Source organism: Rhineura floridana, chromosome 2 (genome assembly GCF_030035675.1).
Source record: "Rhineura floridana isolate rRhiFlo1 chromosome 2, rRhiFlo1.hap2, whole genome shotgun sequence".
Classification (NCBI taxonomy): domain Eukaryota; kingdom Metazoa; phylum Chordata; class Lepidosauria; order Squamata; family Rhineuridae; genus Rhineura; species Rhineura floridana.
This window is the reverse complement of record NC_084481.1, coordinates 93,495,912-93,522,528: the sequence shown is the minus strand read 5'-3', so window position 1 is coordinate 93,522,528 and position 26,617 is coordinate 93,495,912. Positions and strand designations below refer to the sequence as shown.

The 26,617-nt window shown below is 45.9% G+C and overlaps 1 protein-coding gene across 4 annotated transcripts in view; it reads right to left on the bottom strand.

Annotated features, from left to right (window-relative positions):
- The window catches only part of SPEG (striated muscle enriched protein kinase), a 157,705-nt gene that overhangs the window by 37,171 nt on the left and 93,917 nt on the right, over positions 1-26,617 (bottom strand). For 3 of the 4 annotated variants that reach the window (XM_061609399.1, XM_061609400.1, XM_061609403.1), the window contains 17 exons: positions 25,791-26,020; positions 23,884-24,003; positions 18,759-18,863; positions 17,482-17,688; positions 16,404-16,527; positions 14,978-15,150; positions 14,430-14,542; positions 13,543-13,711; positions 12,524-12,617; positions 10,091-10,291; positions 9,844-9,904; positions 7,671-7,748; positions 5,141-5,313; positions 3,825-3,851; positions 3,329-3,481; positions 2,054-2,096; positions 1,695-1,763 (listed from right to left, as the gene is read on the bottom strand). In XM_061609399.1, the coding sequence (XP_061465383.1) occupies positions 1,695-1,763; positions 2,054-2,096; positions 3,329-3,481; positions 3,825-3,851; positions 5,141-5,313; positions 7,671-7,748; positions 9,844-9,904; positions 10,091-10,291; positions 12,524-12,617; positions 13,543-13,711; positions 14,430-14,542; positions 14,978-15,150; positions 16,404-16,527; positions 17,482-17,688; positions 18,759-18,863; positions 23,884-24,003; positions 25,791-26,020 (2,140 nt within the window). The remainder of the gene's footprint in view (positions 1-1,694; positions 1,764-2,053; positions 2,097-3,328; positions 3,482-3,824; positions 3,852-5,140; positions 5,314-7,670; positions 7,749-9,843; positions 9,905-10,090; positions 10,292-12,523; positions 12,618-13,542; positions 13,712-14,429; positions 14,543-14,977; positions 15,151-16,403; positions 16,528-17,481; positions 17,689-18,758; positions 18,864-23,883; positions 24,004-25,790; positions 26,021-26,617) is intronic. The other variant, XM_061609402.1, reaches the window with a different exon arrangement.

The window sequence follows — 26,617 nt, the reverse complement described above, 5'->3', positions numbered from 1 at the left end:
CTGTGGAGAAACAAGCTTTCAGGGACCATATAACTGGAGCAAGATGCCCACTCCTAGCACAATGGCGCTCCTGTGTCCATGCCACCCCTGGAAAAAGCGACAGTTCTCTATGAAAGAGACAGAGCTCCACTTTTGCTTGATGACAGTTTTTTCAGCAAAGGAGTGTCCAGAAGTACATGGGAAGAGTGATATGAGGGAAACTAGGCTCAGAAAATAAAGTGTATGTGTGTGAGAGGAAGTCTCTTCAGTCATAGGATTAAGAGCTCTCCCTCAAGGCCATGGCAAGAGTGTGGAACCTTTTTTGAGCCAAGGGCTCTGTTATCCCTGTGGAAAGCTGTTAGGGGCCACATTCTAGTAGTGGGCAGGCTCACATCCACACAGTCTCACAGACACACACATATACACAATCACACATACACAAAACTAAGCTATTTCCCACTGAAACAGAGTCACATATGTCATTCTTAGTTACTCCACCCAAGTTTCATCTTCAATTTTCTCCACAGGCCTCTTTATTTATAAAGTGTCTCCTTTACCTGTCTTGACTGTGCTAAAGGCAAAAATAACTCAGTCATCTACGCAAAAGAATGCAAATAATGTCAATTCATAACTGAACTGCAAGCCCTCCTTTGTAGTTATTCAAAGCACCAAACTCCAAAATGCAATTGTATCTGTAAAATTGCATGCATATAATTACAAAATCCATGGACACTTTTTGCACATTTGCAAAGAACATACATCTACCTCTCTGCGGAAACATTTCCCACTCTGTTTTGATCTTCTTGTAGAGGAAAGACTTGCAATTGCACATTTTTTTCACATCAAAGCCCTTTTGCCTCTCAGTTACTCTCAGCTGATGGGCGGGAGGAGACCCCAAGTGCTGATTTTAGCTATATTCCTTTGCAGTTTCCCACCCTGCCTATAACAAAATTATGGAAAAATAACGCAAAAGGCAAATGGCCAACAGTTTCAATAGTAGTGGCATTGTACTAAATGTGAAACAGAATAAAATAAGGCATGCCTTGAATGATTTGACTATGAATATTTGCTGTATGAATTCTGAAAGGTAAAAGGAATGAGACCAAGTTAGAAAATAAGAGTGTGTAAAACATTAGCAAAAGTGATAAGTAATTTGACAAGGGGCCAGGCAGAGAGGGCTTAAAAATTATTTCTCATGCTGAAACAGCAGACCCTCCATCCCGCTGGTCTAAACATCCCTGTCACCCAAGCTTCTTTTTTTGACTGACCACCAATGGATGTCTGCTTCGTCATCTATTTCATACCTTCCCCCTTGGCTGCAAATCCTGCCAAGTGATAAATTCTGCACTCTATGACATCTGCACAAATAATGGAGTGAGAGAGAAAGAGAAAGAGAGACTGGTGCTGTTGCATGCAGCTGCAGCCAATGGTAGGTCAGCCCCTTTGGCCTGCTACAGGTATTGCTTCCTAACTCTAAAGATGGCTCAGTCATGTGGGTGGAGTCTAATGTGTGTCTTTAATCACAACGATCATGCAAGCACTCCACCAAGGGTCCCAACTTGTTTGTGCAGAAATATAATTTCACCTTCCCATCCACTCCCTTGCCCTTATTCCTTCTTGAGGAAATTCACATGCTGAAATCGACAAACCGGCCAACAAATGGCCACCACACTGACAGCTGCCAAGACGTTTTCTGTCTCTGCCACCAAGTTTACCTGCCACTTCCGACGAGATATGAAGAGCTTGAGATGATCTGTACTGATGCTCTTGCCCTTGGCTAGTGTCTGAAAGGAAGAAGGGTTGGAGGCAGGGTCATAAGGACATAGGAAGAGCCCTGCTGGATTAGGCCAAATGCCCCTGTAGTCCAGCATCCTGTTTCCTGCAGCGGCCAAACAGATGCCTGTGAGTCAGGCAGCTGGAAAGGGTTGTTCCCTGTATTTGTGGCAGAAATCTTATTTGAGGGAACCTCTCCCACTTTTAACTACTTTGATTTTCTCCTGCCTAGGGGAAGCCCCCCAAAAGTCAGCTTGGGCCCCACTTCTTATTCTAAGGAGGCATCAGCAACAGGACTCACCTTGAACCAGGGGTGTTCCAGGATCTGGTCTGCATTGGGCCTCCTGTTAAGAAAGTCAATATGTAGAAGCAGCATTTGCTAGCGTAGGGGAAAGCTGCAGCAAGACTCCCCACCCCACCTCTTCAGGACACTGCTCAAAGCTTTCCCTTTCCTTCTGCTTTCTCCCTCCCCTCTTCCACCAAAAGCAGCATGGCTTGGCTTGAATCAAGTGATCCTGACACCAATTTTTTGCTTTCTAGGATAGTGGACAAGCATGGGAAGAGAGGGATTACTCTTGCTCAGTCACCTTGATTTTTAAAAAAATATTACATAAATAAACAATATACCATTTCCAGGTTTCTAATGTAGTAGGCAAGGAAAACAGGGTAAGGGTATTGGGCGATCAGGAGGTTTTTTTATTGTTTTTTTGTCCCCAATCAGGGTGTGTCTTTGGGCTCCTCCAGATATCCTCTTAATTGAGCTTTCACCCTGATTTGCTTGCACAAAGCTTACATGGACAGAGGTTAGACTATGGTTGTAAACACAGGTAACTAGATCAAAGCACTTCCATTAGCCACATTTGGAGGGGGAACGGGCTGCCTCTTTGAAGCTCAATTTTAAAAAAAAGTCGAGCTAGTCCCACCCGGTTTTACTGTAAAAGGGGGCAGGGTTTGACTAGCGTTGTGTGCCCGTTTTCAGAAGATAGAAGTGGAGACGTACTGGACCGGGAAGAACAGTGAGTGTGTTTCAACCCTATGTCTGATCTATATTGAACATTTGATTTCTTTGGGGGGGGGGGTTCCACAACAGGGAAATTCAACCTGATTTGCTTGTACAGCATTTATAATCTTCCCATTAATCATTTGTTCACCCCACACTTTTCAGTGGATTTCCCTCTCCTAACTGTAAAAAGTCCATGGCTTTTTGTAAAGTGGTTTTGTTGTGCTGGGGCGACAGAGCACTTTAATCCATTTTAATTGTGCAACTGAAGTTTCAAGTATGTGCTTGAATCCCTCCTGCAACACACTGGCAGTCTTGAGGTGGCTTTTCTTATCCAGGTAGTGGAGGCCTGGAACTCTCTTTTGCTCCACTCTGAAGAGATTTTTCTTTCTGCCTCTCTGGGCGCCTGGCTTTTTCTTTCTGTCTCAGAGGAAGGGGAATGAAACTTGCTCTCTGCCTCTTCCTACCATGTGAAGAAGGGAGTGAGTGAGTGAGTGGGGAGTCCTCTTTGTGCCTAGCAAGTAAAGGCCTCTTTTTCTGTTCTCAAGAAGACTCGTACAATATCCCATTACTTACAGACGATCATTAACCAGGACTTTAATAACAAAGCCTTTAGCTTCTCTAGTCAGTCCTGTGAACATGCTCTCCTCAAAAGCCACGTTGTAGTTGCGGATGTTCATGAGCGTTGTCTTGTCATTCTCACCCACGAACGGGGAGATCCCTGTAAGGCTGGGAGAGGGAATAGTCAGAAAACCTTTGGCAGACATGCTTGAGGCAAACTTTCTAGGGTTTCCATGCCTGGCACGCATAGATGTAGTCATGGGGTGGGGAAATGTACTGGGGTAGCTTTTCAAGGGTCCCCAAGCTACAATTCATCCCCAGGGGACAGTAGAGCATGGCTCTCTGCAGAGCTGAATGAGAGCACTGTGTCAACACATAGTGCTAGAATGATCATCTCAGGACAAGGAAGACCCCTGGTTGTACCACCTCTTTACTAGGTTATGGTGGAACTGTGTGGGAGATGAGAAGGACCTAAACAATCCTAATCCAGTCCTCCAAATGTGAGGCTTACCATAGATATGTGATGACTCCCACTGGCCTGTTAAGAGAAGAGAAACAATATGTCAGTGCCTTGACAGGATATTTCTAAGAGCCAAGTTTTATGACCCAAATGGCATCTATGCTTAGTGATCTTAAGGAAGATGATTAGATAGATAGACAGACAGACAGACAGAGACAGACAGATAGAATAATGGTATTGGAGGTTGAGCTGGATGACCTCAAGATCTTTTCCACCTCAGCGATTCTGTGATTGTAAGGTTGGGTTTGGACAATAGTAGGACTGCTTAAGTTGTCAAACATGTATGGTTTTGTTTTGTTAAATATTTGGCCAAGTACGAGTGATTTGTTGCCATGTGAGCTAATAGAGGGAGACTGGAGACTCATGGAAGAAGAGAACATTTTGGGAAGGGGGCTTATGTTTCCCTTCTCAGCTGTAGAATGTAGAATGCAATCCTATGGCACTTGTGCCACCCCCCAAAAAATCTGGTGAAGTAGCAGTGTCTGTTGGAGTATGTTTAATGCAGAGCTTGGAAAAGTTACTTTTTTGAACTACAACTCCCATCAGCCCAATCCAGTGGCCATGCTGGCTGGGGCTGATGGGAGTTGTGGTTCAAAAAAGTAACTTTTCCAAGCTCTGGTTTAATGCTCTGAATAGCCACCTATTTATATGTGTAAATAAACCACATATTACAAAACACAAGTGAGCCTTTGGAACTAAGTACACACTGCATTCTTGGAGTTCTCACTGCTTGGAGAATTTGGGTTCATGTAACAATAGATTAGATTAGATTAGATCCCCCTGGCTACCAAATGGTGTGGTTCCATGATCTCTGAATGAGCCCAGAGTAGCAGGCTGCACTGTTTGAATTTGTAAAGGGTCTTCAAGAGGGTGGCCCAACTCAGAGTCGAAACCATTGCACTACATAGGATGGGCAACCATGAGCCAGTGCAGAATGCTCTCATTCCCCAACCAGGACTCACACAAAAACATGATTTGTATTGTTCCTTGAGGGGAAACAGCAGGTACTGACACCCCTCCTGTGCCTACTCTTCTCCATGCAAACCAGCAATCACAAGCCAGGGCCCAGCATAAATGCTGTGATTGTGTACTTGCCTTACGCATCCCGTAGCCCTAGAACAACTTCTTGGCTGTACAGTAGGCTAAGCTTGCCCCTATCTCAGTAATCCCTGTTCCCTCAAATTGTCAGATACTCAAGCTCAGTAATTCCCCTTCATCTTTAAATGTCTCCCTTCTGATGCTTATTTCAGGGGCATCTAATGTGTGTACACAGATATATATCACATCATGTAGGTGCCTCTGTTTACCAAACATCGGTGACACTGGAGACTGGACTCTGGCTGACAATCTCGGGGCCCACAAATTCGGGGGTGCCATACTTGCAGTATTGCTGCTCATCTGGAATCAGCTCCTGGGCATTGCCAAAGTCACAGATCCTCACCTGATCACTGCCTGGTTCAGCCAGCAGCAAGTTTTCAGGCTGTGGGGAAGAAAAAGGTGGAGAGGTATTAAAGAGGTGCCCCAGTAAAAAGCTGTTAGGCTACTAAAAGTAACTTAGAAACTGTGAAATGTGCAGAACTGCTCCAGATACTTGCCAGACATAGCATTAATGGGCACAGATAAGAGAAACGATTCCCTTCTCCAGAGATTTCCCTACAGACAGCATTGCATTATTCACACCATTCTGCTATGCTTGTTCAAAGTGTGTTCCCTAAAGGTGTCTAGCCCGCCTGCTCTGTTGTTTAGAGCAGTAATTCCCACACTTTTTTCCTCCATGGACCACTTGAAAATTGCTGATTGTCTTGGAGGATCACTCAGTTATTTTTCTGCTTGGTGTAGCAATTGTAATGCACTGTGGTAGATGCTGTATGATTCTTAATATTATTGCTTCTTTTATTTCTTGTATTGCATTTTACTGTGTTACAGTTTGCATTCGATAGCATTCCAACTGTAATACAATATAAGAGATAAAAGAAGCAATAAAAATATAGTTAAACATCAATATTAATATTCAGTGTGGATTTGTCACGGACCCCCTGAATGAAGCTTGCGGACCACTGGTGGTCCATGGATCACAGTTTGGGAACCCCTGGTTTAGGGGAACAAGGGGATCCACTTCATCCACAAACAACTGTCCCTGTGGCTAACCCCTTTTGCTGCTTATCACTGGAGAGAGTGTAATAAGTTGCCACTGATTTCTGGGGAACCATTTTTGTGTTATCCAGTCTTATGCCACCCTGGCAATGTCTGCAAGGAGGAAACATGAGGAATGGATGGGGGGCATGGTCACCCAGCATCACCATCCATATCCCACAGACGTGGCAGGTTGACAAGGGAAATCCTAATCTTCTGTACAGATTATCAGTGTGTGGTGTAGAGCAGAAATGTAGGAGGAGCACGTAGAAGTGTCACCCGTACTGCACAAAGATAACAAACTGGGGGTCCCTTATTCCTGGAGGAGGACCAGTTTGTTGTGTCAGATATCAAAGTTCTAACCAAGTTTATTTAGAAAAAAATAGCTGGCATACTATAAGCTGTGCACAGCTTTTTTGTAACTTGGTTAGGCCATTGCAGTTCCCCCCTCCCTTACCACTTCTTGTCCTTCTTGCTTCCTCTCCTCTCAAACTACATCTCCCACAAGCTATGCTCTTAGCCATGTAGATTAGAGGTGGGCTGACTTCAGGCTTGTGGTATCTACTTTGTTACTAGAACCCCAAGACCCGCCAACCAGAGCCTAATGTGAAAGACATAGACTGCTTCCAGACTGTCACTATCTTGCAAGTATGATTCAGTCTTATTCTGGAAAACTCAGGTTGCACAATTAAAGTAGATTCAGCACTCTTGTGCCACAGAACTGCTTCCCCCCAAATGGGGTTTTTGTGACAAGAAAATGCACTGGTAAGTGTGGGATGACAGCAACTTTGAGCAACATGATATAACCTCCATGCAAACAAATCAGCTCATCTGGAAGAGAATCCCAAGAATTTGTTTTGAATACCAGAACCAAATACAGCTCACAGTCTTTCCACATAAAAGCCCACTCCTTGTTTTCCTCTCTCTCACCCCGCCCCCCAAAAGAAACCTTTCTTTGTTTTGATAGTATAATTAAGGGAGGGAGAGTAATTTTGCTGTTGTCATTGTTAAACAATTGGGGAGTCAGAAATCCTTGCCAACCTGCTTCAGATCACCCAGAAATCTACCAGTAGATCCCGATCTACCTTCTGTCCACTCCTGCTGTAGATTACAGGCAATACTGCATCTAAGAGAGCCACTCTCTCTCTGTATAACAAACTTATCATAGACACTGTTCTGTCATCAGTTCTTTGGTATCTTTGTTCTCACAAGGCAGTGTGACACCTTGGGCTACCCAAGTTGGCTTTTTATTAATATATATATATACACACACACTTGTATATCCCGCCCTTCCTCCCAGTAGGATTTATATTAGATTTATATCTTGGCATTCCTCCCCTGAGCCCAGGGCGGCAATGGCTTATGGGTTTTACTCCATAAGCTCTCCAGACCCTCCTTGCAGCCCATTCATTTGCCCAGTTGGGATCTAGTGGAAAGCCAAGGATGTTAGTCAATGCAGAGACAAGCCTGGTACCTTCCAATTGCCTCTGCAATATAAGAAGGCAGCACTTATCAACCTATTAATAGAGCAAAAGTTTAATTCCACATCACTGAGGATCATATTAACTTAGCCATTTATTATTTTGCTGCACCACAGTATGATTTCAGCTTGCACAAAGGAAGGAGCCACTCCCAACCCAGCTGAGCCAAATGCTGAGAGAATCCAGATGAAGGCCAGTGCAGGACATGCTGGGATATACTCACCTTAATGTCAAGGTGCAAGATGCCATGATTGTGGAGGTAGCTGACTCCCTCCAGGATCTGCCGCATGTAGGAACATATCTGCAGGTAGAGTAACCCAGGGACAGTCAGAGCAAGGTATAGTCAAACAAAGAGACCTCTAATTAGCTTCCTATACACTGAGTTGGGGGAAGCCAAAGCCCCAGTCCCCAACCAGTTGTTGTTATGGAAACCTGCTCTCCATCCAACGTGCCTTGGAAGGGTTTGGCACTGGAACTGCTTTGGTTGCCCAGATGGATAACCTTTGCTAGGAGGAGGGGGAAGAGTACACCCCATTGATGCTTCTGCACATCTCAGCAGCTTTTGATCCACTATATAGTACCCTTCTGGAGCAAGTGTATCCAATAGGAACCGAGGGACACCATGTTTTAGCTCTGCTTCTATCTGGAGAGAAGGTGATGCTGAGAAACTATTGCTCTGCCCAACAGTGGTTATGCTATAGTGTCTTGCAGGCTCTATTCTGTTCTATTTAATATAGGCAGATGCTATTTAATATCTACACAAAACCACAGGATGAGGTCACCTGAGGATCTGAAGTGAGATGTCATCAGTAATGCTAATGACACCAAGCTCTACTTCTCTTTTTCAACAAATTCAGGTGAAGCAGCTGTAGAACTCGTTTGCTTTTTTCTTTCTCCCTCCCAGTTCCATCGTCTTTTGTGTCATGTCTTTTTAGATTGTAAGCCTGAGGGCAAGGACTGTCTTATTCTTGATCTTTGTAAACTGCTCTGGGAGCCTTTATCATCTGAAGAGCAGAGTAAAAGCATGCTTGAAATAAATAAATAAGTGTTGAACTGTTGCTTAGGATTAGTAGTAGACTGGAGAATGGCAAACATGCTGAAGCTCAGTCCAGACAAGAGAGAGGTGATGCTGATGAGTGGCTGAAGTGACCTGGGAGGTGGTGGTCAGTCTGTTCCAAATGGCATTGCACTCCCTCTCAGGTTTAATTGAGAATGCTCTTAGATCCAGCACTTGTCTTTGAAAGCCTATTTATTTATTTATTTATTTATTGGATTTCTTAGTCGCCCATCTGGCTGGCTAACCAGTCACTCTGGGCGACGTACAAAAACCAGTCACTCTGGGCGACCAGCTATCTTCCGGTGTTGGGCAGGCCTAGAACAAGGGACAGATATTACGTATCTCTCCCTAGTTCCTCTTATCTGACGTGGCCTGCCAGTAGCACCCCACCAGCATCCACCTAGGACCTGCTACACAAAGCACCTGAAGCTGATGTGCCAGTTGCAACCCATCCTGGACAGGGATAGCCTGGCCACAGTTAACAAGGCTCTGGCAACATCTTGACTGGACTACTGCAATGTGTCATATATGGAACTGCCATTGAAGATTGTTCAGAAACTACAGTTGGTTCAGAATGCTGCAGCTAAATTGCTTTCTGGGACCAGGCAAAGGGAATATAGTTTATCAGTTTTAAAACAACTGCACTGGCTCCCAGTCCATTTCCAAGCAGAAATCACAGTGCTCATTGTAACATTGAGAATCATAAATGGCTTGGGCCCCGTGTACCTAAAGGACCATCTTCTCCCACACAAAGCTGCCTGAGTATTGTCATTATCCCGAGGCCCTTCTCTAGATCCTCCCATTGGAAGTAAAGCAGATGGAGATTGCGGACAGGGCCTTTTTAGTTGTGGCATCCTGTCATTGAATTTCTCTCCACAGGGAGGCTCACCTGCCACTGTCCTCTGTTTTCTTTTCGGTGCCTGGTTAATATGTTTTTATTTGCCCAGGCCTTTTAGAGCTATTGGTTTTCTATGATTTTTGAATACTGGAGTGTTATCTGCTGCTTCATTGCTTGTAAGGTTGTATGCCTTTGCTGTGTTTTTTAATGGTATGTAAACTGTTCAGAAAGCCATATTGGGTCATTACATTTTCTAGGAAATCAATCCCTTTCAAGATTGTGATTATGAGGCAGTGGAGGGTGTTGGCTCCAATGTCAGTGGAGCAGTGAATCCACTCCAGGTTTTAGTCTGACCTTTCAAGGAGCTGTCCAGGGTGCTTTGGACAGCTCCTTGAAAGGTCAGACTAAAACCTGGAGTGGATTCACCGACAGCAGAGCCATCAGCCTCCACTGTAGAAATGACCTTGAGGATCTGTTCTGATTACCCCAGCTTGCTCTTACTTCAGATTCGCTCACGGAGGGCTTCCTTGCTATACACTCCAGCAGCTCATCTCCAGTGCAGCTATATAGTCCATCAAGGGAAAGAGTATGTAAGAAGAGGCCCCATCCTATCAGGTTCTCCAAAGCAGTGTCCATGTAGGAGTCCCACATACCACTCCCCCCCAAACAAAATAATTTTTTTAAATGCCTAGGTTACTGGGTCTCCCAACCACCACTGCCACCACCAGGTCCCACCAATAGAGGATACAGCTCCATGACAATGATGATGGCATTCCTTTTCTCAAAGGCATCATGGAAGTAGACAATGTGTTCATGGTCCAGTTGAGCTAGGATGCCAAGCTCGCGGCGTGCTGATTTCTTGGCTTTGGCATGGCATGGGATGAACTTGGCAGCAAAGGCCAAACCAGAGCTCTTCTGGGTCACTCGCCGCACATATGAGAATGCTCCCCTGAGACAGACATTACAGATCCACAAATATAAATAAATTTATTTTGGTCAAGGACCAGCCAGTACACATAGACGACGTAATCATAAAATACATTATTATAAAAACTTTTAAAATCTTTAGGCCCACTTTTTCCTGCGTGCAATGGCAGCTACACAGAACTTGGCCACCTTATTAGTAATCCATGGATCCCGATCGTCCATGAGTTGGTAAACGACAATTGTCTCTGGGCCTCTGCACATGTTATACATAGGAGGATAAATGAAGGTGTCACGGAGGTCTTGATAAAGGGGGCAGTATAAGATAACATGGTCTACTGATTTGACTGCTCCAGAGCCACAGGGGCAGAGCCGTAAGTCATAAGGAACTCTCTTGAATCTACCATCTAAGAGTGCTGAGGGAAGTACATTAAATCTTGCAAGTGTGAACGTCCTTCTGTACTTAGGAATACTGGTTGGACAGATAGGCCGCAGGTGCAGGGAAGGCGCCATAGAGCTGTAAATTTGGAAAGGCTGCTACTAAACTCAGGTTGTTTTGCATCTCGGTATCTCTTATTCATTGAGTAATGGCATCTTTAGCCTTGGAAAAACCAAGGCCTAATAGCGCTTTTATCGAGAAACCGAGGGAAAGCAATTTGTTATTCACAGAATGTTTCCATTGGGATTGAAAACTATCTGCCAGCGTGAGGGGGGCTAAACCTTGAGGGGCAAAAATCATCTTAAGCCAGAAGTTAAACCTAAGGATCCAGGCCCGCAACTCTAATTGAAGAGCACCAACCTACAGTTGTAGGGCTACATTAGGGACACAGCCTGGTACACCAAGTATACGTTTTAAAAATTTAGTTTGGGCACATTCCATACGGGCATAGTTACCCTGAGCACAAAGTTGCGAGCCGTATAGCAACTGAGGGATGACCTTGGAGTTAAAAACTTGCATCACCAAAGGGATATACTGCCCTCCTCTTGAAAAGAAAAAAACAAGTAATGCACTTAGACTTCTCTGAGCATTTTCAACTGCGTTGGTGATATGCATTTTCCAAATACCAGAAGAGTGGAATGTTATACCCAGATACCTATAAAATGGAACTTGGTCAAGTGGATGGTTATTTAATTTCCAACAGTGTTTTGTCCTTTTGCGGGAGAAAACCAGAATCTTAGACTTATTATAGTTAACATCTAGCTCTTTTAGCGTGCAAAAAGAAGATAGCGCTCTCAGAAGGCGGCGCAACCCCACCTTAGTGGAAGATAAAAGGGCCACATCATCTGCATAAAGCAGGGCAGAGAGAGATCTATCTGCCAACTTGGGGGGATGAGAATTCACCAACGTCAGATATTTGGGTAAGGAATTAATATAAAAATTAAAAAGGGATGGAGCCAAAATACAGCCCTGCTTGACTCCATTGTGAGTTGGAGTTACAGATCATCACGTGAGGCATGGGCTCAGCCATATTTCTTGCTCCTTCCCTTGCTTTGCTGAGTCATGGTCACCGTGCTTTGACTTCAGCTCAGCTGGCCAAGGAAAGAGATCAGAGGGCATGGCAGAATGACATCTCCCATGAGGAGGGAAGTGTGATGGGGGGCATTATCTAGACAACAGGCCCAGTCCTTGATGTTTCCTAGTACTCACAAGCAAGTGTCTTCTAAACCTGAAAAGGCTTCTCCAAAGCACCACATTAATTGTTGGTGATGAACAAGCTCTGCTACAAAACAATGTGAGAAGCCTCAGTGAGTTGCTCTACTCCCACAGCAAATTCAGTGGACTAGAGTTGAGGCTCTGCCATTATCACCAATGGAGCGTTCAAGAGGTCAGGTGAGGCTGGGCCCACATTCAGGGACAAGGTGAGGGTGCAGGCAAAGCCCACTTTTTCTCTGTGTCCTTCCACATGCTTGAGGGTTAAAGATGGTTGCCCTGTCTGCCCATTCAGGAAAAGTCCATTCAGATTAAACCCCCGAATTGATGTGGCCAAGATGTGCATCCCTTTCTTTGGGGGGCGGGGAGGTGGCTAACCTGTAGCCCTGCAGATGTTGTTGGACTGCAGTTGCCATCACTGACCATGCTGACTGGGGCTGATGGGAGTTGTAATTCAACACCCTCACCATGGCCATAGGTCCCCCATCCCTTCTTAGGGAGCCTTCATGTTTGGCACCTCTTCACCAAGAAAAAGTCTCAGTCCAACCTATCTTATCTTCCTCCTCGTCTCTCATTGAGGACTCCCTTCCTCCCCCCTCCCCTCACCTGCTGATCTCCTCATGAACATCATAATAGTCAGCCAGGCGACGAGCTGTGTGTGATTCTTCTTCTGCCCGTGCAGCATCAGCATCTAGTACAGCTAGAGAGCCAACAGTGGAGACAGAAATGATGGAGAGAAAGAACATTCACAGCACAAGACCAGGACTCCTCTTTCTGTCCCCCTTAGTCATTCACTTAGGCAGCTTTATCATCCTAATGCTGAGCTGACTCTCTTAGCCCATGGGCCCACATTGGTACAATATTATGAGTTGGATAAGGGTTGCATGAATCTTCCATAGGAAGTCCCTTATCTGGAATTCCCTTATGGGCTTAAGCATCACTGGAGAAGGGATAAGCATCCCCATTCGCATTCTGGATGTTATTTCAATTGCATGTTTGAGAACATAACAAGAGCCCTGCTGGATCAGGTTAAAGACCCGTCTAGTCCAGCATTCTGTTCTCTCAGTGGCCAAGCAAATCCTGTACCTCAGTGGCAGAGCACATGATTTGCACACAGAAGATCCCAGGTTCAATCCCTGGGGTCTCCAGGTAAGATTGGGGAGGGTGCCTACCTGGAACTCTGCCAGAGAATGTAGACAGTACTGTGCTGGATGGACCAATAGTTTGATGGCATAAGGCAGTTTCCTATTTACCTCACAGGACTTTTAGGCCGAGACCTATCTTCATGAGCTACCTAGAACTGTGTGAACTCAGAACTGTCTTCAGATACAGAACAGAGATGGTCAGTGCAGGCCCTGTGATTGGCAGGCAGTCTCTGGTTTGGCCAGAACCACTATCAATACTACAGGAGTCTGTTTTTCTGTCTTTGACTGGTCAAGACAATGGAGTCTTCTGCACTAAACCCTCCAGCTCCACCATCAGGGATGCTCCAGGTCTGGATTTGAATATGGCCAGCTACAATTCTAGCCTTGCCCTGACATCCACCATGGCCCAGTACTGCTCGGGTAATCCTGTTGCCCACCTAAAGCCTGTCAGCTCTTATGGCTAGTATGATTATCACAAACCTGCACGAACGACAAGCTCAGCCTTGCAAGACACTTCTCCAGCCAGGTTGCGTGCAATGCATGTGTAGACCCCACTGTCTTGCTCTGTGGTGTTCAGCACAACTAGCGAGCATTCACTCTCCTCGTACACAAAGCTCAGGTGGTTGCTTTCCGTAAGGAGCACCTCATCCTATTGGGGATGTTTTATTGAGACAAAGCACTTGCAAACATCAAGTTATAGGAACAATGCTTTATGGCAGGCTTCCCCAACTTGGTGCCTTCCAGAAGTTATTGGACTACAACTCCCATCATCCCTGACCACTGGCCATACTGGCTGGGGTTGATAGGAGCTGGAGTCTCAAACATCTGGAGGGCACCAAGTGTCTTATGGTGTTCTTGATGTGCTCTTACAGGCCCACTTTTTCAGCAAACTGTAGGAAGAGCAGGCTCCTCCTTGAGACTCCCTGCCCAAATCTTTCTGGTCCTTTTCACAACTGCTTCCCCCTCTGGAAAAACTTAGCTCTATTATTCAAGATTCAGGGGACAGTATGTTAGGCAGGCCCTGAAATGACTTCTACAGAATTGGGACTTGGACAGGCAAAGAGGTAGCACAGCCTGGCTATCAACATGGAAGCAGAGAAGGCCATGCCCACTTCTAAGCATATAGTCACCCAGAGACTCCTGACTGCATCACGCCTGGACAAGAAAACCTGGAATGGGTTAGGTCTGAGGAGCATTGGCTCCACTGTGAAGAAGGCTATGGCTGAGATATCATGGGCCCTAGGGGTTAAAACTGAGAGACTCTGACAGGATAAACATAAGAGGAAGCCCAGGTAGATTTATAAATTGAATATTAGGAACATTCTTCAGTCACAGGCAGCCTCCCCAAGACCTGGGCCCACGCTCACCTTGTACCACATGATGTCTGGGAGGGGTTTGCCCTCCACCACCACAGAAAACTGTGGTGTCTCACCCATCCCAACTTCAATGTCTTCCATGATTGATTCAAAACGGGGTGCCTCTGAGGATAGAAACACATTCTCTACTGAAGCAGGGTAAGATCCACTCCACTCCGATAGACCCCCCCCTCAAAAAAAGTCTCTGCCTGTCTTGCTAAAGAAGCTGCCTATCTTGCTCTCTCCTTCTCAGAGAAGCCTTTTCCTCTCTTCCCTTTCCAGCCTTGTGACTGACAAACAACTTATGGGAAAGCCTAGGACTGCTCCAACCCACAGAAGCAGGAGCCTCTGGGAACAGACTGCTGCACCCTTGTGACGAATGCCTGTGGGTGATGTGACCCACGATCCTGCTACCAGATGAAGGGGATGGCTTGATGTTCTATCCCAATAGACAGGGCTCTGACACTATACATAAGAGTGTGGGGTATAGTCTTCAGAGAAGGCACTGCCCTCAGAGCTGGGAAAAATGGAGCATGTCAGGGGTTCTGAGGATCCCATACCTGCCAATTCCAAGTTGATGAAGCAGTGGTCATATCCATGCTGGTTGCTCACCTCACAGGCCATTTCCCCCACGTCCCCCCTACCCACCCGGAAGAATTGCAAGGAGTGCTGGTCATCATCAGGCATGCTCATCTCCCAGCGGGGTTCACCATCCTTCAGCACCACACTAGATCTGGGAGGGTTGAGGAAGAACAGTATGTGATGGGAGTCTACCACCACTAAACATCCTGCTGTTGTACCTCTTCCACCGCTAGCAGTCCTTCACCACCTTGCCTTGCCAACTGTCTCCATGGCTTCATTTCAAAACCACTTTCCTCAGCAATTAAGAACATACTCATGACTGTTAAAAATCTTAACACTGAGCTCCTGGTGAGAAGTATGTCATATTTCATGGGGGTGACTCATAATACAGTTCTTTTGAGTATTTTGAAACAAAAACATTAGCAGCATTAGAAGCTGTTGAGTCACACCCCAAACTAACGTTATACAATATAAAAGAGTGTTGTAATTCTTTTTATATACATACATATAAATTAAAATATGGCGAGGATGATTGTTTGACCAAACCCAGTACAACCCAGTCATTACTTAAGGTTGCCTAACCCATGACAATTTTTTTCCTAGCTATAAACCCAAGATATTTTAACTGTACACTTATTAGTGTAAATGTGAGACACACATGTTTGCAGAGACCTATTGGGACTGGTAGGGTGAAAGGCAGGGAGGCCAACAGTGGGTGGAGCCATAGCCAAAGTAGGCAGAGGCAACTAATTCTAGTTTTGTCCCCATTCTCTTCCCTGTTCAATTCTATAAAGACAACATAGAAATTGAGGAGGAGGAAGCTGGTAGCCAATACCATCTCCTGGACTGTTTGTCAGTAAGTAAGAGGGCAGGCAGGTAGAAGCCAGCTGAAGACAGACAGGTTGGTGGGGCAGTGCCTCCATTCCACTAATGGACCAGCCTCCACAGCAAAGAGCTGTATGAGGCAGGTGGACACATCAAAGAAGCATGATTGGCTATTGCTCCTTGTTGTGTTTACATACTTGATGGCAAACCCACAAACTCAGGCTTGCCTCCAAGGAATGTATAAAATGACCCTTAAATTATGAGGCCTTTGGGGACATAATGAATCTCAAATTTCTGGCGAAATCATTCTAACTCACCCTGAGCCCAGAAAATAGGACAGACTATAAACAAGCAAACAAATAAAATATGGGAAGAGCCAGGAACCCTCCCTGCAGGCTACTCTGGGACAATTCCCCCCTTCATTCCCCAATGGCTCTCTTCCTTCTTTCCCCAAAGATACGTAACAGCTGTTCCCATGCCAAATCTTGACATCCTCTTAGCACTACTCAACAGCCTGCTGGTGGGTGGTGGTGGTGGTGGTGAGCTGGATATAAAAGTGTAACTTGGCAGCTTCCCTACCTCCTCCAGGTGACAACAACCTCTACGTGGTTGAGGGTTACAGTGATGCAGGCTGGCTGCCCCTCCACTGCATACACCACATCTGGTTTGTCCAGGATCATGGGGGCCTCCGCTAGATAAGGACCTGCAAACACAGCCATCACAGCAAGGGCCAAGAAGGTGAGTTAGCTTCTCTTGACAAGGGATGAAGAACCTATGTCCTTCCAGATGTTTCTGGACTACAACTCCCATCATCCCCTCACCATTGGCAATGTTGGCTGGGACTGATGGGAGTCAGAGTCCAACATCTGGAGGGACACGGGCTCCCCATCCCTGCTGCAGATGATCAGTAAGTAAGGAAAGAAATGTATTTCCCATTTCTCAGCTAGCTAGGTTAGATCCCCTTCAAATACATCAAACAAGAATCCTGACTTTGGAGGTTCATTGCAAAGTCCATTCCCATATATTTCCTGACTTCTTGTACCCAGCCACTGAGCCCTCAGCCCTCTCTCATGCGCCAGATTAAGCATTATGCCAAATGTGCTCTAACACAGTCGGGGTCCTAGTCACAAGGGGGGAACCACTTCCAGCACTTCTTATGTGGGACTTCCAATGTACAGAGAACATGCCAGTCAAAGGGTTTGGGTAATGTCAGCAACTTTGTATTTTAACAAAGGAGCAACTCAAAGATGCTGGAAATGGCAAGCAGTTCCCCTGAGACAGAAGGCATTCATGGCTTTTTGCCATGGGCTCTGGAGACACCTTTAATCTTTGGTACTAGAACTTGAGTAAACCCCGCAGCCTATTTATGTTTGTCTAGAAAGGAGCATAACATTAGAAAGGCTTTTGACTATTTGCTCATGTCCGATTCTCTAGAAATATGCTTCTTGTTGAACTGTTGGAGCATCAGAGTGAGACTGGGGAAGCCCAAGTTCAAATCCTGAGTCAGCCACCAATGGGACCAGGGATCTCAATTGCTCTCATCATCACTCTGGACTGAGGGCATGATAACAAAGTCAGTTTCTTATCCATTTTCTGCCTTCCAGTTCCTTCCACCCCTGTCCTTTCCTCTTCCCTTTTCCCTGCTTTACCATCTTACCACGATCAAGGAGCTGCACAGGCTCAGATGGTGGAGAGGATTTGCTATTAGCCTTGGTTGTCGCTGTGAGTATGCGGAACATGTACCGAATACCTTTCTTCAGAGCCAGAACAGTGTAGGTGGTGTCACGCACGCCCGTGGCAAAAACAGTCCAGTGGCTGGTACCCAGGACCTGCTGCTGGATGATGTAAGTCACAGTTGCAGGGTCTGAGAACAGGAGAAGAGAGAAGTTCTAGTGACAAGCCAACGAGTCTATGGATCACAGACCCAGAGTTTGTGCTATGCTTGTATGCCACCCCTATACAATTAATACTTCAGTGGTGTGGAGGCAGGCCAGGGTCCCTTCTGTAAAACACCAGGATACGTTTTTTAATAATGTTATTTGTTATTAAATTTTGTAAATTGTATTGTTTTATGGATGTATTCCTGTATTTGTGTTTGTCTTGTAAGCTGCCTTGAGGGCCTTTTGGCCATAAGGTGGGGTACGTATAAACAAATAAATAAATAAATAAAATGTCAATCCGTGGAAGAAACTGGAGAGTACTCATCCTCTGGATGGCCTTTCCCCTTTAAAGTTAATTAATACCCTGTAGGTTTCTGTGAATGACAGCTTTTGGTAAACAAGAGAAGTAAAAACAAAATAAGCTTTTGGTCCCTACAGGCTGCAAGTATACGCTTGGAGGGATATGAGCAAAACTTGATAGCTGAATAAGATTTCTGGTAATCAGTTTTGTTGGTTTTCATAAATATTTGCACAATAAAGTATACAAAAGAACAGAATTTGTGCAAATTTGCAAAATGCATCTTTTCTGGGTACAGATTCTTATGGGGGGCGAAGGGAAGTAAAGTAGGTACACCCCCGACAACAACCAATCAGTGCTAATACACATACATTCACCAACTGATGTATGCAAATGTGTGGTGCTCCCCTTGTCTGCCAGAAGCACACAGAGTTAGTGGGCTGTACAACACAACATGGCAGCTGTCGGTGAGAGTGGGGGCTTCACTTGCAATCACAGCACCAGATTGTGCACCCACCTGCCCAGTGACAACTGCCAGGCTGCTCAGCAATTATACGGAATGACCTGCTCTCTAAGATCCACTTGCCCTACAGTAGTATAATCTGGGGGCCCAGCTTGCATGTCTGCTTCAGACACTAGATTCCCCCAACTGGCACCTTAACAAGCTGTTTCTTCACAGCCCAATTCTCTCCCTCCCCCGCCCCGTCCCTCTGCTCTAGCCACTCCACTCCTATTTGCCTTTTCAGCCTTGCTTACCAATGGCTGAATCCAGCCACTTGGGCTTGTTCCATTTCAGTGTGACAGCTCGGCCAGTGACAGCAGCTATGGTGGGAGGACCATCAGGGGGTGTGGGCACCACATCTGTAAAAGACAAAGTATGGAGGCTGAGGACTGTGATGCCCCGGTAGTGTTTGTATAATATTGTTGTGAGTTTGTGGGGTTGAGATGGATAATTCCTATGAGTCCCCTTCCAGCCTCTGCTTTGGAGATTTGCACCTGGGGGTGAGAAACACTCTGCTGGTCAGATGAGTTTCTTTTGTTAATCGAACAGAGTGGCCAGGTAGGTTAATGGGTCTGTCAAGTGCCCAGCAACTGGTGAATGGGCCAGGGAGATCCTTTCATCATTGAAACTCTTCAGGAGAGCCTCCCCCCCCTCCTGGCGCCTAGGAGAGGTTTGTGTGTTGAGTTGTGTCTGAGAAAGGCTGGGAACTGGAGGCAGGCAGAGAGACTGGCTCTCTGCACCATGGCTTTAGGATGCCTCCTGTAACCCCAATGGAAAAGCTGGATATTGGACTGCAGATGCCTTGAACCCCTCCATCCTAAGCACAGGTTGGAATGTGTGTAAATAAATAAACCATATTTCATAAAGACACCACAGTCACCGCTGACCTTCTTCCCAAGGAAACCAAACACAGGGCAAGCTCAGGGACCCCTGGAAATCTCACTGCTTGGAAATTGGGGTGGTGCGCAGCAATATTTATGGTAAGTGCCGGTTTTGTAGGTTATATATGGTAAGTAGAGTGAGTTGGGAGGGGGGAGTACACGTGATGGAATGTTGAGGACTGCTGTGTTGTGATTGGCTGAGCGTCTGGGTGGTTGAATGTACATATGGGAGAATGATAGTTAGTCAGGAGGTCTGTTCTGGTTTTGGGTTGAAGAGGGTGAGGGGTGGATGTTTATTTAGATGGGTAGTGAGGCAGGTTTAAGAAAAGTATATGAAGTAAGTGAAACTATAATATGTTGAAGATCATTTATATGTAACCACACACATGACAACTGAATTCAAAGTAATCTTGTTTATTCCCAGTGTTATTTAATAAATCTGTTTGGTTAAACAACACGCCTGATCCTTGGCTGGGTTCATACAGATGAGAAGGGTGGGCAGAGCAAAAACCAAAGCTGGAACCAGTATCTATGGTGGCAGCAGTGAATGGTTAGTGTATCAGCAGCAAGTACCCAAAGGCAACCCAGGGCTGTAGTCATAGAATCATAGTAGAGTTGGAAGGGGCCTATAAGGCCATCAAGTCCAACCCCCTGTTCAATGCATGAATCCAAATCAAAGCATTCCCGACAGATGGCTGTCCAGCTGCCTCTTGAATGCCTCCAGTGTCGGAGAGCCCACTACCTCTCTAGGTAATTGGTTCCATTGTTGTATGGCTCTAACAGGAAGTTTTTCCTGATGTCCAGTCAAAATCTGGCTTCCTGCAACTTGAGCCCATTATTCCATGTCCTGCACTCTGGGATGATTGAGAAGAGATCCCAGCCCTCCTCTGTGTGACAACCTTTCATGTACTTGAAGAGTGCTATTATATCTCCCCTCAGTCTTCTCTTCTCCAGGCTAAACATGCCCAGTTCTTTCAGTCTCTCCTCATAGGGCTTGGTTTCCAGTCCCCTGATCCTTGTTGCCCTCCTCTGAACCTGTTCGTTTGTCTGCATCCTTCTTGAAGTGCAGAAACCAGAACTGGACGCAGTATTCAAGATGAGGTCTAACCAGTGCTGAATAGAGGGCAATAACTAATACTTCACGCGATTTGGAAACTATACTTCTGTTAATGCAGCCTAATATAGCGTTTGCCTTTTTTGCAGCCACATCACACTGTTGACTCATATTCAGCTTGTGATCAATAACAATTCCAAGATCCTTCTCACATGTCGTATTGCTGAGCCAAGTATCCCCCATCTTATAACTGTGCATTTGGTTTCTTTTTCCTAAGTGTAGAACTTTGCATCTATCCCTGTTGAATTTCATTCTGTTGTTTTCAGCCCAATGCTCCAGCCTATCAAGGTCCCTTTGAATTTTCTTTCTGTCTTCCACGGTATTAGCTATGCCCCCCAATTTTGTATCATCTGCAAATTTGATAAGCATGCTCTGTACCTCCTCATCCAAGCCGTTAATAAAAATGTTGAAGAGCACTGGGCCCAGGACTGAGCCCAGTGGTACCCCACTTGTTACTTCCACCCAGTTTGAGAAGGAACCATTGATAAGCACTCTTTGAGTAGGATTCTGGAGCCAGCTGTGGATCCATCAGATAGTTGTTCCATCCAGCCCACATTTAGCCAGCTTGCTAATCAGGATATCATGGGGCACTTTGTCAAAAGCTTTGCTGAAGTTGAGATATATTATGTCCACAGCATTCCCACAGTCTACAAGGGAGGTTACCCGATCAAAAAATGAGATAAGATTAGTTTGGCAGGATTTGTTCTTCATAAATCCGTGTTGGCTCCTAGTAATCACTGCATTGTTTTCAAGGTGCTTACAGACTGACTGCTTTATAATCAGCTCCAGAGTTTTTCCAGGGATTGATGTTAGGCTGACTGGTCTGTAGTTCCCCGGTTCCTCCTTTTTGAAGATAGGGACAACATTAGCTCTCCTCCAGTCATCCTGCACTTCACCAGTCCTCCATGATTTCACAAAGATAATAGACAGCGGTTCTGAGAGTTCTTCAGCCAGTTCCTTCAATACTCTAGGATGCAGTTTATCGGGCCCTGCTGATTTGAACTCATTCCAAGTGATTAGGTATTCCTTGACCGTTTGTCTGTCAAGCTCAAGGTCCAATCGTGACCCTTCTACTTCATGTTTCCCAGGAGGGTCATAGACCCTTTTTTGGAAGAAGACTGAGCCAAAGAAGGAATTGAGGACTTCTGCCTTTTCTTTGTCATCTGTTATCATTTTGCCTTCCTCATTGCGTAGCTTTACCACCATTTCTTTTCTCTGTCTTTTACTGTGGATGTACCTGAAGAAAGCTTTTTTGTTGCTTTTAGCATCCCTCGCTAACCTCAGGTCACTCTCAGCTTTAGCCTTCCTGACACCATCCCTGCAATTCCGTGATACCTGCCTGTACTTTTCCTTTGTGGCCTGGCCTTCTTTCCACTTCCTGTATGTGTCCTTTTTTGTTTTCAGGTCATCTCTAAGCTTTTTGTGAAGCCACATTGGCTTCTTCTGCTGTTTCCCCTCTTTTTTCCTTGTTGGAATTGCTTGCCATTGCGCTTTTAGAATTTCCTTTTTTAGAAACTCCCACCCATCTTGGACTCCTTTTCTCATTAGGTTGGCTTGCCATGGAACCATACTTACAATTGTTCTGAGTTTATTGAAATCAGCTTTCCTGAAGTCCATGGTGCGCGTATGGCTACTCTCAGCTTTTGCTTCTGTTAAAATCATGAATTCAAGTATGGTGTGGTCACTTTCCCCCAGAGTTCCCCTAACTGCCACTTCATCCACCAAATCATCTCTATTGGTTAGAATCAAGACCAGGATAGCTGATCCTCTGGTTGCTTCCTCCACTTTCTGTAGGAGAAAGTTATCTCCAACAAAAGCCAGAAATTCTTGGAGGGGCTGTGTTTGGCAGAATTTGTCTCCCAACAGATATTGAGATAATTGAAGTCCCTCATTACTACTACATCATGACTCCTCGAAACTTTGGCAATTTGCTTTTCAAAAGTTACATTCTCGTCTTCTCCTTGATTGGGTGGTCGGTAGTAGACTCCAAGCACCACATTCCTTTTATTACTTGCCCCATTAATTTTAATCCAGATACTCTCAGTGGAGCTACCAAGCTCATCTTCCTGAATTTCTGTGCAGGGACATATATTTTTAATGTATAGCGCGACTCCACCTCCCTTTTTATTCCTTCTGTTCTTTTTGAACAAGTTATATCCTTCAATTGCTGTACTCCAGTCATGGGAGTCATCCCACCAAGTTTCAGTTATACCTATCAAGTCGTAATTGCCCTCCTGTATTAAGAGTTCAAGTTCGTCCTGCTTGCTTCCCATGCTCTGCGCATTAGTATATAGACATCAATAGTCTTTAAAGATAGAACGATACAGGATACCTAGACACTTAATAGCAATCTGTAAAAGGAGGAGACTAAGGCAAAGTCTCAGGGCAGCATTGCTTTACAGTGTGGATTGCCAGTTCTTTCCCCGGCCTTTCTTTACCCCCCAACATATGCCGGGTACTCATTTTACCGACCACGGATGGATGGAAGGCTGAGAGGACCTCGACCCTTTTTACCGGAGATTCAACTTCCTCCTTCCGTTGGAATCAAACTCCTGCCATGAGCAGAGCTTCGGCTGCGTTACCGCTGCTTACCACTCTGCGCCACGGAGGGTCTTAAGGCCTGGGTACTTGTTTATTTTTGTATTAATGGGCTCCTAAGTCATTCTCTGAGTAGATTCCAGGACTCAATGATATTTTGTGGTCTCCCATAGATAGGGTTCAAAAATTGGAGGGCCAAGAGATGTCTGGAGCCCTCTCCAGCTGAATTTCTTACTCTGCAGGAAGATAGCTCCATGACTAATTAATACTGGAATCGGTCCTTTGGGCCTTGCCTGAGGGACAGCTTCACACATCGCATTTGCCATCTTGGGGTAGAATGATCCAAAATATTACAGAAGGGCATGCTACTACAACTGAGGAGGTGGGTGCCTCAACCAGGAGTGGGGAGTCTTTTTCAGCCCAAGGGACACATTCCCTTGTGTGCAACGTTCCAGGGCTGCACACCTTTGGTGGGCATGACCGGGGGGGGGCAAGGTGAGAAGGGCCAGAGTCAAAAGTAGCAGATCAAGAGATGTGATTCTTACCTTTATACAGTAGGCTGCATTCCAGTCGTGCACAATTCAAAGGTTTTTACAATCAAGCCTCCCCCACACACATATCTCTCCATCCAGGCAAGGAAGAGGCATTATCACAGTTCAAGGACACACTCCAGCCAGGCAAAAACATTTGAGGGTGTGGAGTACGGCTAGTGAGTGTCGCAAGGGCCAGACAGGGAAGCCTGGAGGGTCACATCCAGCTGAGATTCCCCACCCCTGGCCTAGGCAAAGTGCATACTGGGGTGCTGATGCTGAACAGGAGCTATTCCCACTGCTTCCCACTCCTTACCTGTGACATAGAGGTGAGCGTAGCAGGTGGCCTTGCCCACTTTGTTGGCAATGACACTTTTATAGACCCCAGCATGGGCATGACTGACAGAGATGAAGACCAAGCGATGCACATCCTTATCTGCAAGGGACAATGGAACATGGAAGAGTGGGACAAGGAGGGAGGGAACAGAGAATGGGTTACAATCGTTGTACAAAGGAACAGCCAATCAGAGGAGAGGCACAAAGACACTGGCATGCTTGCTAGGGAAATAATAGATGTGTGGGGGGGTGGCAGGGCAGGGGGGGAGGTAGAATCTTACCAGTGCTCTTGTAAGGACATACTACCCTACAGATGTGAGAGGCAGAAGTGGGGATCAGAATTAGAGTGGTACAGGGGCAATGACACTCAACTACTATGGTTCCAGACATCTCTCACGCTGTCATGAGACAAGATGTGACCACCAGCTAAGGCAGTGGATTGTGAGTGCCATTAAGTGGAGCAGAGAGAGAGACAAAAAGATCCAATCTGACTTGGGCGTAGCCTTCCTGGAAATTCTGAATAAGCCTCTTTGAAAATGTTGGGAAACTGTGCAAGACACAGCATAGCTCCTATACATTTCAGTGGAACTTGTGCAGGGAAACTTCCCGGTAGATTGTCCCCACATTAATTTGTGCAGGGAGAGGGGGTGAGTGTCACTTTGATTTCCCGCCAAGCACCAGTATGCGTTGGGCTGGCCCTACCTTCTTTTAGCTGGGTACTGTAGGAGAAAGGCTCAGAGAGTTGTCCCCAGCTCCAGCTGGTGTTTTCATACCAGAGGTTGGCATGGTCAGGCATCTACTGTGGCCCGTGGCCCTGAGAAGGGTCCACTGCCAAGATACCCTGGTCTTTTCTCCGTTGTCTCCTTGTCATTGCCAACTTTGCACTTGCCTGCCCCCTTCCTTTGGCCCACAGGGGATGAGCTGAGCAAGGGAACAATGGTGGCAAGGAAGAAGGAGCTGCCATTGACTCCTCACACATCCATCCATCCTCCAGCTCTTCCCCTGGTAAGCAAGCAGGCAATGGGTGGCAAGGAGTGGCAGGAACAACAGCAACAACTGGCAGCCATGCCATTGACTTTGGGTGCTGACATGGTTTTGATTCTTGCCGCTATCGTGGTGGGCATTTTTGTTCTTGTGTCTTTGTAGCGATTATCCTGTTGGCGAGTAGGAAAGATGTTTTGTATAATGGTTGAATAATCACTTTTAATGTGTAATGTACGTTACTGTTTTAATGTTGTTGCTTGATTTTTATTGGTACGATTTTTTTTATCATGTATGTTGCTTGAAGAGTATGGGCTCCTTCAGACATCATTTTTAATGTGCATTCATTTGTGCTCATGATGGCATCAGGGTGATTATACGCGATCCTGTTTTTAATACTGTTTGTGCCTGGAAAAGTTTTGGGGCAGGCGGACTGCTTTGTTTCTAATCTGTGCCTGCCCCATAGTTTCCTGCTAAAACTCTGTAACTTTTCATACCACAAATGTCCCAGGATTTTCTGTTTGTTTGTTTTTGGTTCCGCTTTCCTTGTCCTGTAGTGCAAGAGCGCCCTCTAGGTGGGGAAGCATCGGAGGACTAATAGTGGACTGGTGTGTGGACAGTCCAGTATCAATCTACCACTATTATTGCCTCAATGACATGTTGCACAATATACCCACAAAAAAAACGCCAGTCTACTCTGGAGGGGCCCTGAGAATGCTTCTCATGTAAAGTAATTTATAAATTAAATAGATCATAATCATAATAATAACAAGAATGAGGAGGAGGTGGAGATGGTATCTCAGTGAGATGACCTCGCCTGAGGACCTCCCAAAACCCTGGATCTGGTCCTGCTTCATATGACAGTTCCATTATGAGCATGGGGAAAAACCAAGAGGTGGCACATACACTGCATCATCCTGCGGTCATCAGTGCTCGTGATGCGCCGGCCATTATGGAACCAGGTGATGGAGGGGTAGGGCAGCCCAGCCACTTGGCACTCAAGCACAGCCTCCTTGGATTCCACCACATCCAAGTCATGCAGCGGCCGCAAAAAGTCAGGCATGGTAAAGCGCTCTACTTCACTGTCCCCTTGTTCTGGCTCCTCTGGGATAGATGGCATCTTCTCAAGCTTGGAGCTGCGAGGCAAAGGGAGGGGGGGAGGGAGAGAGGGAGAGGGAGAGGGAGGGAGGGAGAGAGAGAGAGAGAGAGAGAGAGAGAGAGAGAGAGAGACTCAGGCTATGGGCACACTAGTTGCTTTAAAAGCAGCAAGAATGATTTTTCTGGCTGTGTTTTGAAGTGACTCTGCCCTTGGCTGAACACACCTCCCTTCACCCCTGCTGACTTCAGATCTTTCAGGACCGCCCACAGCAAAGTGTTGGGCCAATCACTGTCCCTGCCTGAGCCTACAGCAAAGTGTTTCCATTGGCCACACTTGGAGGGGGAACAGATTTACCTACCAATCAGTTGTGAAATCTGCCTGAAGCTGAAGTAAAAAAAGATCAACTTGAGCTAATCCAACAAGGTTTTAGGGTAAAAAGGGGCAAAGATTGACTAGAGTCGTGTGCTCCTATTTTCAGAAAAAAGAGGTGGAGACGTGCTGGAACCAGCACATCAGTGTGTCTCTGCCATGTATAAACAGATCTGGGTTGCAGAAAGGTTGCAGGGAAGATACAATAGATCAGTCTCATTCTGTTGTGGTAGGGAGTGGGGTTGGGGAGGGAAAGTGGATCCCT